Genomic DNA, 17820 nt, shown 5'->3' with positions numbered 1-17820 from the left:
GATCTGGACAGTCTGGATCAATGGGCCAAGGCCAACAACATGAGGTTCAACAAGGTGAAGTGCCAGGCTGTGCCATTGGGTCACAACAACCTCAGGCAGCGCTGCAGGCTGGGGGCAGAGTGGCTGGAAAGCTGCTGGTGGAAAAGGACCTGGGAGTGCTGAGTGACAGTGGCTGAACATGAGCCAGAGTGGGCCCAGGTGGCCAAGGAGGCCAATGGCCTCCTGGCCTGTGTCAGAAATAGTGTGGCCAGCAGGAGCAGGGCAGTGATTGTCCCCCTGTACTCAGCAGTTTTGAGGCCACACCTCAAATCCCATGTCCAGTTCTGGGGCTTTCACTACAAGAAGGACAAATTAGGTGCTGGAGTGGGTCCAGAGAAGGGTAACAGAGTAAAGGGTCTGGAGATTAAAGTCCTATATGGAGTGGCTGAGGGAGCTGGGGTTATGTATGTATATGGAGAGAAAGAAGCTCTGGGGAGACCTTATCACTCTCTACAACTCCCTGAAAAGAGGCTGTAGCAAGGTGGGGGCTGATCTCTTCTCCCAAGGGACTAGTGACAAGACAAGAGGAAATGGCCTCAACTTGTGCCAGGGGAGATTCAGGGTGGACATCAGGAAGAATTTCTTCACAGAAAGGGTTTTTAAGCATTGGAAAAACTGTCCCAGGGAGGTGGTGGAGTCACCATCCCTGGAGGTGTTCAAGAGACACCTGGACATGGCACTTAGTGACATGGTTTAGTTGAAATGGTGGTGGTCACTCAAAGATTGGACTCAATGATCTTGGAAGTCTTCTCAACCTTAGTGAGCCTATGATTCCATATTAATTTTGCACACAGGACTTCAATGTTCCAAATTTGGCAGCAGGGAGGTTTAATTCTGCATTGTAAAATCAATGTACTTACATCTACTCAAATTGTCAATACATTCAGAGAACAGTTTCAAATGCAAAGTTTTGACTGGGAAAAATGTGGAAACTTATTCTTCATTGCCTGTCATTTTCTAAATGTCTAATTGGCTTTCTCAAATTGCTTTTAATATATGCATCCATGCATATGTTTTCTCCCTTCTCCAGACTGTTTTGTTTTGCAGTAAACCCTCACCCTGATTTATGGTTTTCCATCTGGGAAACCATATGAAATAACCATGATTCAATATTGAATTGTCTTCTCCCTCTGCTAGTAATGTGTTTTGCCCAGTGACAGGTTTGACCAACATAACCACTGGGGGAGGAGGAGTAGGCAAGTGGTAGAAAACTCCTGTCACTTTTTTTTTTTTAATTTTGTAATGCATGTGTGTGTGTGGTGTTTTGTTTGTGTTTGGTTTTGGTTTGTTTTCTTATTTTTGTTTGCTTGTTTCTACATTATTTGAGACATTGCTCAGGTTGATCTGAAAACCACCTGTAAAAATATTTTCTCTCAAGGAGAAAGAGTGGGAAAACCATTCTTCCTTCTTCAGGTATTCCTAGTTCTCTTTTTAATTTTTTTAAAAATACATTTGATTTCCAGATTCTTGCTCATGTCTAGAATTAAAAATGATTAAAAATGATCAGAATAAGGCAACAGCCTGTTCTCCCTTATAGACAAGATGAACTTAGTAAACTGAGTAAACCTAAGGGGAAGTGGCATAAATATAATGGTGGAAAATAATGGTGAGTGCTGAGGCAGGAATGGGAAAGCACTTCTCATTGTCAGCCTTTTCCATGGCAATTTCAGGGAGCATTGAATCATTTAGTTTATGTAACTCTCAGGATAAAGACTTTACACAGAAAATACCTTGCATCTCACATGAACTGGTGAATTCTGTGCTCTCTCTTGTGCTAATTCTGGGAGATGGGAGAAGACCATCAGACACACGGTATTCCAAATGATTGAATGACTTCAGATGAAAAAATTGCACTTTTCCTTTTTTTGTATCATCATACTTATGTGGGCTTTTGTATACACTTTTCCTGTGCCCTTCTGAGCCCTGAAGGTCAAGAGCACCAGATTTCCTTTAGAAGAAAGTGTTTGAGGTGAGATGTTGGTCCCTGAAATTCTTCACCAGGAAGAGTTCAGAAGTGGGAGTGGACTCCCTTCCTCCAGCTCTCTCTTGGCTTGGAGAGGTTGTCTTTGTACCCTGCTAGTCTGTTTGGCCAGTCTTTCTTGTTGGCAAGCCAACAACAGTAGTTACACTACAATCACTGTCTTTTCATAGTCCTTTACCATATACACTGAAACCTGTCAGCTTCAGGCTAAAGAACAAGTTAAGCAGATGATACCAAGTGTTTTGTGATTCTGCTGCCATAACTGAACCAAGATCAGAGGTGCCAAAATTCAACCTAGTAAGTCTTGCTAGAAGAGTCATCACTCAGAAAATGCAGATAACATGACCCATATAGCAATAACATCACTGATCTACTGGATTACATCTTCTTTGAAGAAGGTTTGTTCTTGGTTTTCATTCTTGCCACTTCAGCTGCAAAAGAAGAGCTCAGTCAGCAATTTAGTGACCTATTAGGTGGCCTGATGCACTTGGCAGTTGTGAGTGGCATGTTTGGCCACCAAAGAAAACAAAACCATGAAATTGAGTAATTAGAAAAAAGTAGAAGAGACTTTTAGCATTTGAAAGCAGAAGCCCTCATCAAGAGCACTGAAAAAACATGAGGAGGATGCTACGTAGAGCAAGAAGGAATAATGTAATTTATGGGTAGCCAAATGACTGCCTGACAGGTGCAAAAGCAATCTAGCAGACTGTGGGATGCTTTTTATGCAGAAAGTTTGCCTTTGGGGAGATGCAGCTCTGCCCACAGCAACTGCATCGGGAACAGTGTCAGAAAGAAGGTCTGACAGAGGACTGTCATCAACAGAGGCATCCATTGTATGCTAAGCCAGTGATCTGGGTATTAAATATAAGGACAGCTACAGTGCATAAAGCAGTGTGTAGCTTGATGTACCAAAAATATCCAAATCAATCTTTGCCAATTAAATAAACACATGCTGGAAAATCATGTGATCTGCTGCTCTACCCTTCTGCAGGGTTAATGTTATCTTACAGGGATGTAAGGATGTATCTTACAAGCTACTGGTAGGAAATGTCTCTGCCACAGAGGCAGGAACAGATGTCTATCTTAAGACTACCACAATTCACAAGGGACAGCTTACAACCCTGAATGTAGATGGAGAAATAGGCAATTGTATCCTGAAGAGTGGGGTAAGTTCCATGATGAATAAAATCCCCTTGGCCATTCAGCATGGGGAATCTGAGGGTAAACTCAACTTCAGTGTCTTTCCATGTCAGCTATGTCAGGAAAGAACAGATCAGTGTCCTGTGGTGTGGCAGACAAATCTCATGATGGGAGTCAGATGAGGAAGTGGATTCTGGGGAAAGCACTTTCTAAATATTCAGCTGGTGGCTGGGATTAACAAAGCTAAAAAATGGCCTAAAGATTTTGGGTGAGGATTACTGATGACCACTTAAAGCATTGAATTTCTTACACCAGGGAGAGGGTGATGCTTTCTAAGGGACAGTCCAGTTCACTGGACTGAACTTTAGGAGGAATGAATGATCTCCATAAATGTTTTTCCCTTTGTTAAATTGTTAAAGACATGCCCTAACTTCCATGATAAACATGAAGTTCATAGTATAAGTAAAAAATCCAGCAGCTCCTTTCTTCCCTCCACCTTAGTTTTTCTTAAGTACAAAGACTACACTGTAAACACACATTCCCTGTAGGAATAGCAGAGGGGAGAAATAAGATGAAGAGTCCTTATTTGCATAACTAGTGTAGTACTAATAATGTAACCATAATGAAGGTAATATAACATCTATTTAGAACAGAGTAAAAGAACTGAACATCAGTAAAAGGAAAGCATTATTCCAGAAGAGAGAGAAATTAATGAGAAACATCTTTTCATAATTTTCAATACACCTCATTAAATTAATTTGAGCAAGGTTGTCTAGATTCTGATATGTTCATAAATGTTTTTTTGCATATTGAGCTGAACTAGGTCCTGAAAGAAAGAAATTGCCTTCCTAGACTCTTTCTCTATATGAAGCCAAAGCAGCAGGGTATTAATCAAAGCCATAAACAAAGTGCATAACCAGAGATTTAATTCTTGAAATTGCACTTGGTTACAAAACTTCCAAAACCATGTGAAGAAGGCCTTTATGTTGAGTGTCTTACTGTAGCTTTAGAGTATGATGAAGTAAATTAATTCAAGGAAGTTATTACTGCTTGCAGTTTGCCTGTGATGAGAGCTGGGACTGCGTTTTCTTTTTGGAGCTTGGATTTTAATTTATGTTAATATTCACATCAACAGGGTAAGTTAATGAGGCCCAAGCTCATTTTATTATCTTTCATCTGACTGAAGCTCTAAGCTTCTACCCGCACAGCCTGGGATATGCACTCTGCATTCTGGATGAGGAGAAGCAGTTTATTCTTGAGCATTTGTACTGCACAGACACAAGTGCTCTGTGGCTGGTGTTCTCCATATGGAAAAGTTAATTTTATTTCTGTCTTGCTTGAAAACAAACAAACAATAAATTAGCAACATGAAAAAATAAAAAGGCAAAAACAAGGGGTATGAAAAGAAGTGCAAGCATGCCTGTGAGCTGGGTGTGCACGTTTTTCATTTGTCTTCATAGAAGACAATGATGGTTGATGATTGCTGACGTACACTGGGAAAAAATAGAGCTTATTTGAAATGAGACTGTATTAAAATAGTCACTTTTTGATTCCTGAAATTATTTTTACCACATTTGGGTCTTCTGAAACATTTGCTTGTCATGATTTCTTAAGTAAGGACTGACAGCCTTTTCAGAAAGAGTTGAACATCTCACATGTTCCAGCATCAGTTACAACTGCACAAAGAACAATGGAGATGGCAAGTGGAGTAAATCTGGTAAAGGAGATGAAAAGGGAAAAAAAAAGAGAAAATAAAGATGGAGTGTGAAACTGTGCAGCATTTCTGGATGTTGCATTGTAGAGAAATGTGGTTTGGAGTGGGTCTGGCTGGCTGCTGAGTGCCCCAGCCACTCTGCCTGCCTGCAGGAGCACAGGGTGCTGGAGCAGAGTTGACCAGGGCCAGGAGGATGAAGGAGAATTTTCACCTTCTTAATAGTTGTTAAAAGAATCAGTCAGGAGACATTATTAAAGTCTGGAAGAAGGGACGGGTAGTTAGTCTTCCTGCTATAGGATCAGATTAGCATAAAAATTCAAACAAACTTCTTTTGAGAGGAATGGATGGGCAGCTGACACAACTGCTTCTGTCCCATGGCAAGACAGGTAACTTGCTGCTCAGTGGGGGGAGACCACAGAATCACAGAAATATTTATGTTGGAAAAGATCTCTGAGATTATTTAGTCCAGCCTTTGACTGAACACCACCATGTCAACTAGACCACAGCAATAAGTGCCACGTCCAGTCTCATTTGGAGCACCTCCCTGGGCAGTCTGTTCCAATGCTTAATAACCCTTTCCATGAAGAAATTCCTCCTGATGTCCAACCTGAACCTTCCCTAGCATAGCTTGAGGCTCTGTCATCTTTTCCCGTCACTGGTTGCTTGGGAAATGAGGCTGACCCTCACTTGCTACAAACTCCTTTCAGGTAGTTTCAGCTGCCTTTGGTTTCATCAGTTTGTCACTCCTACTACAGAAATGCTCTGCTACAGACCAATTAGAAGAATGTCTTTACATGTCTTTCCATCCTCATTAAAATTTTTCTTGTCCCTAATAAGAGCAGTTTTATAAAAAATGACAGTATCATATAGAGCAAAATGAGATGGAAGGAAGGGCAGGTTAACAGAAAGCATTAAAAGATCTGTGAAGAATTCTTATGTTCAAGGCTGAATTTCAAAGCTAATTCTTTCACCCTCAAAAAGCTACATGGCAGCGTTTGCAGAGATGAAGGTGGCTTTAATGAGCAGTAAGCAAACGGGCCCCGTTTGTGGGTGGAGGAGGCAGGTTTGGATCCCAGGTTGTGGCAACCCAAATTGGTTGCTCCAAGATAACTGAAAGCTGTCCTCTAATTCAAAGGGCCATTAAATCTGGGATGTGTTTATTTGATTTTGTTTTGAAATTATTTTCATTTGTTTCAATGAGATATGTCTGAAAGTTTTGAGCTGTAGTAAGTACTTCTCTTATTTCTTTGCATGGATTATGCTGGAACAACTCATGTGTTTATTCCACTTTACTGAGCTTCACTCTCATCATTAATTGCTTATTTAAGTTCAAATGTCAGTTAATTCCTAGGTAAATAGATTCTTGGATTTTAAAATTAAAACAAGGCAGAAAATACAGAATCTCTTGGGAGAGAAAAGAATAAAAGGTTCTCAAAGAATGGGGACACTTATTAGAGAAATATTCTTTACCACCCAGCAGTACAACAGACGTTCAGTTGTACTTTCAGTTTGGAGAGTTTATAATCTCAAAGGAAAATTATGTGGAGGCCTCTAAAAACAATAAACTATGTGTACAAAGGAAGAAAAATGAAATATTCTCTCTCCCCACAAACTGACTAAGGCAGCTTGGTTAAAAAAACCCTTTCTTTGTCTGTAAGAACCAGTGTCTGTAAAATTTTCATAAGGGTTAGTAATTTGCAAGCTTCACACTCCTGCAGCCTTTCAGTAATAATGAAAGCCTGGAAACAGCCTAGGATATTGAGGTACTGAACTGAATTTCAAACTTTGAGCCTACTAGAATCTGAGGTCAAAATCTGGAGGAAAGCTGCTCCCATTTTAGTTACTAGCAACACTGAGGCAGTTAGTGACGGTGTTGGCTTAGTTTCTGACAATTTTAACAGCTTTATTTGTACAGCCAGCTTTCTGGCAGTGACAGTGACTACTATCTTTTGCTAGGGGTGCTCATATCTGATGCTGACATTGATGTATCTTCCTCAGAAGTGGTTGCAGCTGAATCCCTTGTTCATTTTCATCTTTATGACTCTCCAAGCCATCTTCTTGTACATGTGTGTTGGTTGTTTTGATATTTTTCCCTTTTTTCTCATGAATTCTTTTGGATTTCTCAAATGGATTTCTCCCAGTGACATTAGTATGAGCCAAGGCAAACTGAAGAGGATTTCTTTCCAGTGTTGAGTCAGGATGAATTATGGGGCTTATGGAATTCTTACCCTTGTCACACTCCCTCTGCAACCCCAGAGTGAAGTTACTATCCTTGCTCCCCTCGTTATTAGTGTCCTTCACCCACCAGTCATCATGAGGAGAGTCAAGGTATTTGGAAATGGGACTGTCTTTAGGATGAGCAATTAACACATTTCTTCCTTTTACCTTTCTGGAGGAGGAGCTGATCCATGCTCAGCAATTTGCTCTTCTCAGCAGGTCTTTCAAAGGCACCTCTATTTGTAGATGACCCTCTCACTCAGGCAGGTGGTCCTAGCACCTTTTCAGGAGATATTGCCTTTATCTCCTGAACTGCTCAAGAGATTAATTTCACCTCTTCTGTTTTGTCTCTGCCTCTCTGCTTCAGACACCTATAGTAGGGGCAAAAGTGAAGTGTTTCTCAGGTTGGAGGAACGGTTTTGTTTTCTGGAGTAGTAAGAGCTGTCCTTGTGGTGTGTTGTACATGATGTGTCCAAAATAAAAAGAACGCAAAGCTTCCCAAAGAGGGATGTTTGTGCTCTGGAGAATACTTTGCTCTTATGAAGCTCATGCTGGTTTGTATCACCAGTTGACAGCTTGTTTAATCATGTGGACTAGTTTTATGTCACCTAGCTGGTTTGGTGAGGATGTGAGGTTCCTCCCTCCTGTAGAAGAGGTTCCTCCATCCCTCTGTCTGCTGGGAAGGATGCCTGGTGTTTGGGATTACTGGAGTACCCTTAGACAAGGCAGAGTAGGAGTCCCTTGGGTAACAGTACAGCAAAGCACTTTATGAGAACAAAGTCATGTGCATGTTTTCTTGCCTGCTCTTTTCCAGTTTTTAATTTCTGCATCATGCGCCATTTTGCTTTCAAACAGGGAATGTTCAGCTGGAAAGGCTCAGGATTTTGTGGCAGAGTGGGCCAGGACCAAGGAGAATTAATTCTGAGCTAGGGAAGGCTTGTGTGTTTGTGTGCTTTTGCTTTCAAATGTTTCCCAGATTCTCAAAGCAGGAGGTAGCATGGGTGTCTCTGCCTTGACACTCATGGTGTTTTGTAGGCTATTAATGCTGAGCTGCTCATACTTTCTCTGTGTCCTGCCTGTGCTCTCTGCAACATACACACATACATACAAACACAAACACAAATGCAAACACAAACACACACACTCCCTGCTCCACACCTGCCCACTATTTTCCAGTCAATTTGACTTCCCAGAATGGACAACTTCACATCTGTGGGATGATTTGCTACCAGTGGCAGCTCCTCTGCTCAAGCAGGCATCTTACATTGCTGAGGCAGTGGTATGTAGGTGGGTAGGTAGGTGATGTGGTCCCTGAGGAGGTTGCCGCTGTGGGTTGTAAATATAATTAACACTCTTCTTTACTTCTGTTGCACCCATTGGATCTGGGATGTGGGCACAGGATCAGTTCTAGTCAAAGCCTGTATTTGCCAGTTCATGAAGGTATCTGTCCTTCTTCTCAATGCCTTGTGAACTCCTTTTTGCTATGCTCCTTTCTGTTAGTGAGTGAACCCACAGGCTGCTTGCTGCTAGTACCTACAGATCCTGTCTTCAGATCTATTTGACCTCTACTGAATTTATCCTCTAAAGGTCAGGAATTTGTTTAAATCCTTGTATGAGGCTTAGCTTTGATGGGCATCCATCAAAAAAAGAAACTAACAGCCACTTTCTTTGGGGAAGTAAAGGATTTTCTCAGTGTTTGGAGATGCCTACTTCATCATCAAGGGATGCAGTTTAAACAAGCTGCAGTTTGCAAAGTTTGTGGCTCAAAATGTCTGCAAGTTGTCTGTGGCAATACTGATGTGGTGGTTCTGCTACCCAGGGTTGCCATTGCCAGCAGCTTGGGCTCTCCCTTTCCAACCTCTTCCAATGCATCTCTAGACCCTCTATTGATCCTCTGCAATGTTGTTGAGTGAGTAGTGACAAGCACAGTAGTGCTCTCAGAGTCCTGATGGACTCAAGAGGCAGAGTGCTCTTGAAAATGCACTCATGAATAATATTCAGACATATTAAAGTAATGACTGTAAGTACTATTCACCTTGTCAAGAGATGGAAAAGGCAGTCAATAACTGAGAACTGAACTCTGATAAAAAATCATGATGCTTAATCCACTGTAATAAATCTGTCAGTCTTCTCAGACAGTGAGCAGAAAATCCCTATTAAACAAACCAGTGACAGAGAGAGTCAGCTTGCTGAATAGGGAAACCAGCCCATCCTTTGGACTGTGGTTTGAGAACACAGTAAGCCCTGCCAATATCCATAGGGTGCTGTGGAAGTGCTGGGACAAGCCTTACTGGGCTGGCTTCCAGCACCTCAGCAATCCTGACTGGAGATCAGCAGAAACAGTAATCCAGTCTTGGGAAGAACAGGCACATTTTGCTGAGACTTGTAATGAACAAACAAATTCTGAAAAGATCAGGAAAGATTTGACTATCAATCTTTAAGGAAAGGTATAATAAGATATTATCTAAAAAAAAAAAAAAAAAAAGACAAAAAAACCCCAAAACAACCCAACAAACCAAGAAGGGGGAAATGCTCTTTCCTTACATTCCTTGATTTTATTTATTTGAAAGTAGTGTTTCAAGATTAGCAACCTTCCATTAATTCAATGGCAACTTTATGATTGTATAGGAATCATATTTCTTGTGGCTGTGGAAACTCAGTGGTTCAAGTAAAGTTGCTCTGCTGACATCTCTCTCTTCTTTTTTTCATGACCCTTTAAAGTAATATTTCACTTTGTTCTGGTTTCCTATTATTCATGAGCAATTTTAAGTTCTTCACATCCTCCCACAATTTCTGGTTGAATATAGGTTTCACATTGAAGTCGTTCTGTACTTTTTTCCTTTCTTGAATGAGCTTTGATGTATCTGTTTGAGTTTCTCCTGCCATCTGGTATTCTGCACTGAGAGCCACGATCCACACTGTTAACTCCTCATTGGTATTTTCTCTTTTTGCTTATGTTCAGGGGGACTTCTGAGATGCATGAGAAATCTGCTGGAAAACCATTTGTGGTGGATCTAATTCCCACATTGGGCTTTATGACATTTTCTGCTGGCTTGAGGCTGCTCCCCTGTTGAAAAGCAAACAACTCAAAATTCGCTTTCCACTCACTTTCTCATTGCCCGATATTCTCACCCTCCTCCTGTTCTGCCATGTATTAGAACCTGCTTTAAGACACAAATCCCACCACATGCACAAAACTAGATGGAGAGGCTTAGTGTTTGCCTTCATACAGAAATTGGTGTTTATTCTCAGAAACTTCTTATTTGTTGATGCAGAGATTTTACTATTGAGCTGGAACATTGGCTCAACTTCAATAACTTGTGTGAAATAGTAAAATATTTCTTTTTCTTCTGAATTCACATTCACTGTGGGGAAGAGAGAACAGTGTGTGGGCTAAGTGTGGTTTGGATAGAAATGTTCAGTACACATTTTGATTATTTTCCCATTTGCAAAAGGTCTTAGACTTCACTCTTGGGTACGGCAGTAATTGTATTTCAGGGCAGAGCTCATCTACCTGTTATCTCCAAATGCAAACTGTTCTACAACTAGGATGTGTATTTTTATTACATATTACATTTTTATTGAAATGTAGGGTTGTAATAGGATTCCTCTTTCTCCAAGGAGGCTTTTATTTACATCTATGTTTATATATATATACACACACTCTCTCTCATCAAAAATGATTTTGCAATGGGGGAAGAGGGCATTGAGTCCAAAAAGCTATGTTTTATATATTTTATTCATAAAAACAGATTTGCAACAATTTATTAAAAATTGATCTCATGCAGTATAAGGTTATACAAGAAATTCTTCATTTACATTTTATTCTGGCAGTTCCAGTCTAGTTTAAAGCATTTGTGCACTAACATCATTGGAAAATGCCATTGGGGCACAGCCTCTTCATAAATTTACAGTACATTTTTGCTGCAGTATAAAAGAACAGAAACATTAAATAGCTATATTCACTTGGTTGGTCTTGTTATCTGCAGTAAAGTAAAAAAAAAATGTTATGGGAGAAACTACCGTATCATTGAGACAAAGAATGTACTGCATGGTTTAAACCTAATAAACGTCACACAGTCAGTATTCACGAAGTTACAGACACACACACACACACACACACTCACCTCCAATGGTCCGATACTTCTGAATTATTTTTTGTTTTCCTGCTAAGTTGGAATAATATTTCTACAGAGATCTTTGTGTATACATTATATACAATATCATAATTTTCTTTTTTTAAAAATTAACATTCCTTTTAAAATAAACCAGGCCCTGATGATATTAATAAAGCAAGAGAATACTGTCAACACACATTGAGTGACGACGTCAGTGTTTAGTGCTTAAACAGAGTAATGAGTTCTAGTTTATCTGTGTTTATACTTACATGTTTTTTTGTTCTAAAAGCTACAGATATTTCCACAACCTCTCTTACTGTATGTGCCAAGTGAAATATTTTGTGATGCTCCTGATTGTAAGATTCAGATACATATTCATGTTGGTTTTTGGCCACTATGAGGTGTGTTTTATTTTTAATGGAGATTTATGCTAGCTTGTCAAAGCTGCAGTTAAATCCCTCAGCTAAGGAACCCCTTCAGCTGTGCTTCAGTCACTGCTGATTTATAAACCTTTGTACGAATGTCATTCCAAAGGTTTGGTCTGAGGGGCACAAGTGTTGATTAAAGAAAACTGAGAGCCCAGAGGGTGCTTCATGTGGGTTATTTTCCCCCCTGCTTTTAGCAAACAGCCCTGGCAGTGGGAGGATACATTTCCAGTCCCTTGGAAAAATAAGCTGTATGTGTGTCTCACCTGTGCCTGAGGGTTTGGCTCCAGAGTTGGTCCAGACGGTACACCACTATCGTTCCTCCTAATTACTTTGGTTCAGGGAAAGGAGCTAAAGTATAAACTCCACTGTTTTTTCACAGTCCTTTCAGGAGTCAGGTAAAATATTCTGTTGGTAGATTTGATTTGTCCTCTCCTATCCACTACAACTGTCACACGTACGCAGGTACGAAGCAAACATAGTGTATATTCACATCTATGTGCCCTGCAGGCTTTGCCTGCAGCAGCAAAGTGCTGTGCCCTAATCCCTCCCCCCAAGTCCACTCAATTAATTTTATTGTAATTATGTGTGACACAATTCAAACAAACTAGGAAAAACAATTCATCCTGTGGCATTAAGACTTTACTACCCATCTGTCCTCAGTTTCCTGAGTTATCAGCCCTAGGACTTTTTCAGACAGTTTAGTGTGTTATGGTTGGTGGTGTTTATCCTGAAATAAGTGCAGAAACTTTGCTAAAAATGAAGCTGCAGATGGTCAGCAGTCACTATCATTGCCCTGGAGAAGGGTGAAGTGCTCTGCTTGCAATCAGCAGCTCTCCAGCTGGTGGCAACTCAAAGCTGGAGCTTCAGGCTCTGCTTGGGTTACACATACAGCTGCAAGGTAAAGGTGACCCTGCTCACAGCACTGCAGAGTCTCAATGACACCCGAGGAATCATTTCTCACAATTCTTCTTTCCTGCTAAGCATCATCCCTGAAATGAAAAAAAGCAAGACTAACCAGTGCAGAATGTTTCCAGCGATTTAACACAACTCCTGTAAAAATGAGTGTATCTATTCCGACATGGTATAGCTCGACCACTACATTTTCCTTACATGGATACAGTATAGAATTGCATGTTCTCAGCAGCCACGTGAAGCTCAGTGACATTTGAGTGGTTTTTTGTTTTTTGTTTTTTTTTTTTTTATTTTTCCCTAGTGTCTTTTTTGCAAGATCCATATATCCCAGCATCCTTGTTGCTAGTAGAAATTTTGGAAGAAACATTTTTCAGTGACTTCTAGGTGAAGAAATAAAAACTCCATGAATAAGGCTACAGATCAAACTCTTTGTGTCCTCCTTTGCTTTTTCACACGAGTTACGTGGGCACTCCTGTGACGAGGGCCTCAGCAGAAGTTCCTCTGCGGTAAGAGCCAATGTTACATGTTTGTAGCAGAGTTCTAGGTCGGATGTTTAGTCCAGTCTTTGAGTACCTAAAAGCAGTTCAGGAAGCACTGATCTCGCCCTCCTACAGCCCTGAAACCATCACTCGGAAGGAGGGTGGCACGTGTCTGTGCCGAGGGCTGGCACTGGGGCTGACGCACGGGCTGGCACAGCTGGCATCCACTCCTCCTATGGACGGCAGGTAGGCGTGATGCAGGATGGGCAGCTGCAAGGACAGCCGGCGCTGTATGCTGCAGGAGACAGGGAGAGGAGTGTTACCAAGGGGCAGAGGGAGCACATCACGTGGCTGGCGTGTCCCCAGGCTGCTGCCAGGGAGTCCCCTGTGCCTGCCACTGTCACCAACAGGGTTAACGCCACGAGCATCGCACTGGCTGATGCTGAACTGTGCCACCATGGTGCTGTTTTCCCCTTGGAGAATTTTTCTGACAGGTTGGACATGACAAAGGAAACTAAGTGTGCTTTCTCAGCACCCCACTTCTGAAATTCCCAGCCACAATCAGATTAATTGTTAGACTGCTGATACCAAGAAAAGGGAAAACCTTAAGTTTGCAAAGAGGGTGTATGGCTTGGTGATCCCCTACCCCTTGCAAAGGAATCTGCTGCTTGCAGAGTCCCATCCAACAGTCATACATGAGATCTCCTGCCTGCAGAACCCCAATCCAGACATGCATGAGGTCACAGACTGAGTTTCAAGCCACGCACCACTTAGCACAAGGATGTCCGTACTAAGGATGGCATTTCTGCAACTCCAGCTAAAGCAAACACAGGTTCATGGTGGGAAGGATTTGGGACTGATGGCTTTTTCCTCTTTAAAGTGTGGGTCTGTGCTTTTGAGGTGATAGATGCTTTTGAGTGTCATGGGACTGAGGAGCTGGCCCTCTAACAGCAGTCCTGCCCAACACCCATACTAAAATTCAGTGTTCCAGAACCCAGCATTCTGTATCTATTTTTCCAAGTGGATTGACATCATGACAACAAGTGTAATTTTTTTTTTCTTAATTCATACTAAGTCATGCTCACAGGTATTGCATCTAAGCCCTTTCTTTGGAGAGGATGGTGCCAAGAGAAAAGGGCTCTGCTACTCTTGTGCTGTGGATATATTAGCACCTTCCACAAAATCAAAATCCTGTTGAGGTTTGCTAGTGTAAAAGATGTTTTCAGTCATTTTATCATCAGGATGGCTTTGTATTTGGAGACATTTCCCCTTGAAACACAGAGGCACTTTCTAAAGAGAAGAGAGATGTCAAGGTGACTGAGCTGACTTTTGGATTTCAGGACAAAAATGCCCATAGAAAGCATTGTATCAATATAATAGAGTTTTAAATTTATGTTTGCCTGTTATCTGATATAATGTCAGTGTATAGAAAGGCCTTTATAAGAGGTGTTTCTTTGAAAGCTAACCTTTGGACAGCCTTTTTGATTCAAATGACATTTAATTGCTTTTTTGCTTTGTGCTAGGCAGCAAAGACAGATACTAAGGCATCGATTGCACTGCTTGGGGATGAAGCAGTATAGCTTTTAAATTCAAACAGAAAGAAATGTAGTGTTCTCCTCATTAGTTTCACCACTACAAACTTCAGCTTGTTTATACAGAGGTGCAGTAGGAGTAGCTGTTGTCTGCCTACCCAGGAAACTATTTCTCATTGTTTCTCCCCCTCAAACCCCTTTCTAAAGTTTCACACAATGTTAGTCCTCAGTGATCATTCTAGGGCTCGCAATGCATTCCTGGAACTAAACAAAATTCATTCACTGTTGTTTTGCTAGGGTGCTCAGCTCTTCCTGGTGCTATCAATGAAGTCATGCCTTGTTCCCAAGGAGTGCAGAGGGGGCATGGCTTGATGTTTCCCTGTGCTGAATCCTTATGAGCCTGATGCTGTGGATTGTCATTCTGTCTCTTGTTGAGGGGTCAAATGCAGAATTGCCTGCACTTATTTTCCCACCAGTGGAAATGCTTACTTTGTTCAACTGTTATAGGCTTCTCATTAAAGGGCTTTTTGAAGCTACTCCAAGAGAATCCAGTTGCATAATCAAGTGAATAGGATTTTTTTCCATCCATTTCAGTGTTAGCCATACCATGGACAAAGCATGTTTATTTAGCTATGCCAACAGTGGCTGCAGTGGGTGGCAAATTTTGCTTTAACTCTACTTAAAGGTTTACTTTCACTTGAAAACTTGGTTCCTGGAATTGGGGCAGAGAACTATAGCCTGGAGACTTGCACACAATCAAGATTGTAGACAAAACCCCTAGAGCGAAACACGAAACAAAACAAAACGAGTAGCAAAATCCAAACAAACCTGGTATTTTTGCCTGAAGTGAAAGCAAATTTTGTGCCTTGCCTCACTGTTTTTAGGGTTTTTTTTTCCCCTAATATCAGTGATTTTCACTTCTTCCACTCTTGCCACACTTTGCCAATGCTTTGGGGGGAATCCTTGGTATCAATACAGGCTGCAGGAATGAAGGGATTGAGAGCAGCTCTGTCAAGAGAAAACTGGGGGTGATGGTGGATGAAAAGCTGGACATGGCCCAGCAATGTGCACTTGCAGCACGGAAAGTTAATAATATCCTAGGCTGTATCAAAAGCAGTGTGGCCAGCAGTATGAGGGAAGTGATGCTGCCCCTCTGCTTTTCTCTGGCGAGACCCCACCTGGAATACTGCAGTCAGCTCTTCTCATAAGAAGAATGAGGACCTGCTGGAGTGAGTCCAGAGGAAGGCCACAATGAAAATCAGAAGGCTGGGGGATGTCTTCCATGAAAATAGGCTGAGAGAGCTGGTGTTTTTCATCTTGGAGAAGAGAAAGCTCCAGGGAGGCCTTAAAGCAGCCTTAGAATACCTAGAGGGGGCTTACAAGAAAGCTGGAGAGGGACTTTTTACAAGGGCATGGAGTGAGAGGATGCTGTGTGAAGTTTTAAACAAAAGAGGGTAGATTTAGACTACATAAAAGTAATGAATTTTTATGATGAGGGTGGTGAAACACTGCCACAGGTGGCTCAGACACCCCATCCCCAGAGACATTCAAGGCCAAACTGGACAAGGATTTGAACAACGTGATCAACATGAAGTTGTCTCTGCTCATTGCAGGGGGATTGGACTGGCTGACCTTTAAAGATCCCTTCCAGCCCAAACCATTACATGACTCTAGGAATTTGTTTCAAGTTGTCCACACTATACAGCTATGTATGTGAAAGCATATTTATGGTCAAGTATTTTGGAGAGGTAATGGTTGGTAATACTGGGTCTAGAATCACAGGCAGCCACTGAAGTGGATGGAAAGCAAAGATGATTCCACACACAGAGCACCCACTCATCAGGTTCTGTGTCAGGGCAACTGTCCTCAGCTCTGTACAAGAACACCATTTATTAGGGAAACATAAAATCAGGTAAAACCTTGACTTCCAGTGTCAATGCAGGAGCACAATGCAATGCACATGGGAATGCACAATACCACAAGGGTGGCCAAGGCATTTGAAATATATTTTGGTTTTGCCATAGAAAACCACTAATAAGATCAATTGGTAAGTGGGGGGACTGAAACAAATTGTTGCAGCAGTCAAACATCTGAAGTTCTGTGGGAGTGTGTAAACTGTGTCTAAGCACTCAGGGATTATTTCAGTTAATTCTGCAGTACATTAATGTTGATTTTTAGCAAATGCAGGGAAGCTGGAGAAGCTCTAAAACACTGCAGTAAAGCAAGATGTTCTACTAGCAAGTGAACTAACCATTCTAAACCCACCTTATTTTAATGACATGTTTGAGTAAGATCATAAATAGACAGACCATAGATAAACCACTCTCAGTGAACAAACCAAATAACAAGGGCCTGCTCATGCTGGGGCATATGGCTGCAATGCAATAATCCAGTTACAACCAACTTTTTTGAACGAGAATTTTTTTATTACTTTAATTAACATAACTGGCTCCAGCTATGCTTTGAAGTTATGCTTTGAAGGTTACAAAAACCCTGCATATAGAAATAGTCTATTAAGATGGCAAGTTTTAGTGGGGTCCTACAGAAATTTGTCATCACGTCTACTTAGAGATCTGGAAGACTGTTGCATAGTGTTGCTGTTAAAATGAGAATAGAGTAAATTCTAATGGTGCCAAGAAGTAATGACCTGCTGGATGTAGGTCACTGATGAGAAGGGACAACATGCAGGAATGAAGTGCACAGACAGATGTCTTTAAGGGTCACAGAAGATAAACCATTGAACGTGGCCATCATGCAGATAAGCTGACTGATGTGATCTTTAGATAAGCAGGACTGCCCATCAGGAAATATGCACAATTTAATACTCATCAAAGCAGATGACTTTGCCTGAGAGACAACTCATCCTACTGGGGAAAGAATGATATCTATTTTAAACTGGTTCAGACTGCTCTCTGGACCTGAGATGAGCTGGCACAGTACAGTGTCCATCCACACAGCTAAGCATCCCCCAGGATTCTTGTTGAGCACTACCTGGGAGAGTACAAACTGGTACAGCTGTGCTGGTGAGTATGCTAAAAAATGGGAAATCAAAGGGCAGGGCTTGTGCCTGTGCACTGGCACCACTTTGCCTGCTTTAGGAGGTGTTAATTTATACTGTGTAAACAGTGTAAACAGGAAAGAAAGCAGTCAGCATCCACTTTTTGCTCCTCTTATCTGATGGTCTGACTGGGTATGGAAAATTTTACATGGCAGTATGGAAAATCTACTGGGTCCTGCCCAGCAGGAACTGCCAAGGGAAC

At 41.5% G+C, this 17820-nt stretch overlaps 1 protein-coding gene across 1 annotated transcript in view; it reads right to left on the bottom strand.

Moving 5' to 3' along the window:
- Positions 1-10812: 10812 nt before the first annotated feature.
- Positions 10813-17820, bottom strand: part of GABBR2 (gamma-aminobutyric acid type B receptor subunit 2) — a 457779-nt gene continuing 450771 nt past the window's right edge. The window contains exon 20 of the mRNA XM_077183158.1: positions 10813-13323. Within this exon, the coding sequence (XP_077039273.1) occupies positions 13158-13323 (166 nt within the window). The 3' untranslated portion in view covers positions 10813-13157. The remainder of the gene's footprint in view (positions 13324-17820) is intronic.

Source organism: Agelaius phoeniceus, chromosome 1 (genome assembly GCF_051311805.1).
Source record: "Agelaius phoeniceus isolate bAgePho1 chromosome 1, bAgePho1.hap1, whole genome shotgun sequence".
Classification (NCBI taxonomy): Eukaryota; Metazoa; Chordata; class Aves; order Passeriformes; family Icteridae; genus Agelaius; species Agelaius phoeniceus.
The sequence above is the reverse complement of the archived record's forward strand: the minus strand, read 5'-3'. Positions and strand labels throughout refer to the sequence as shown.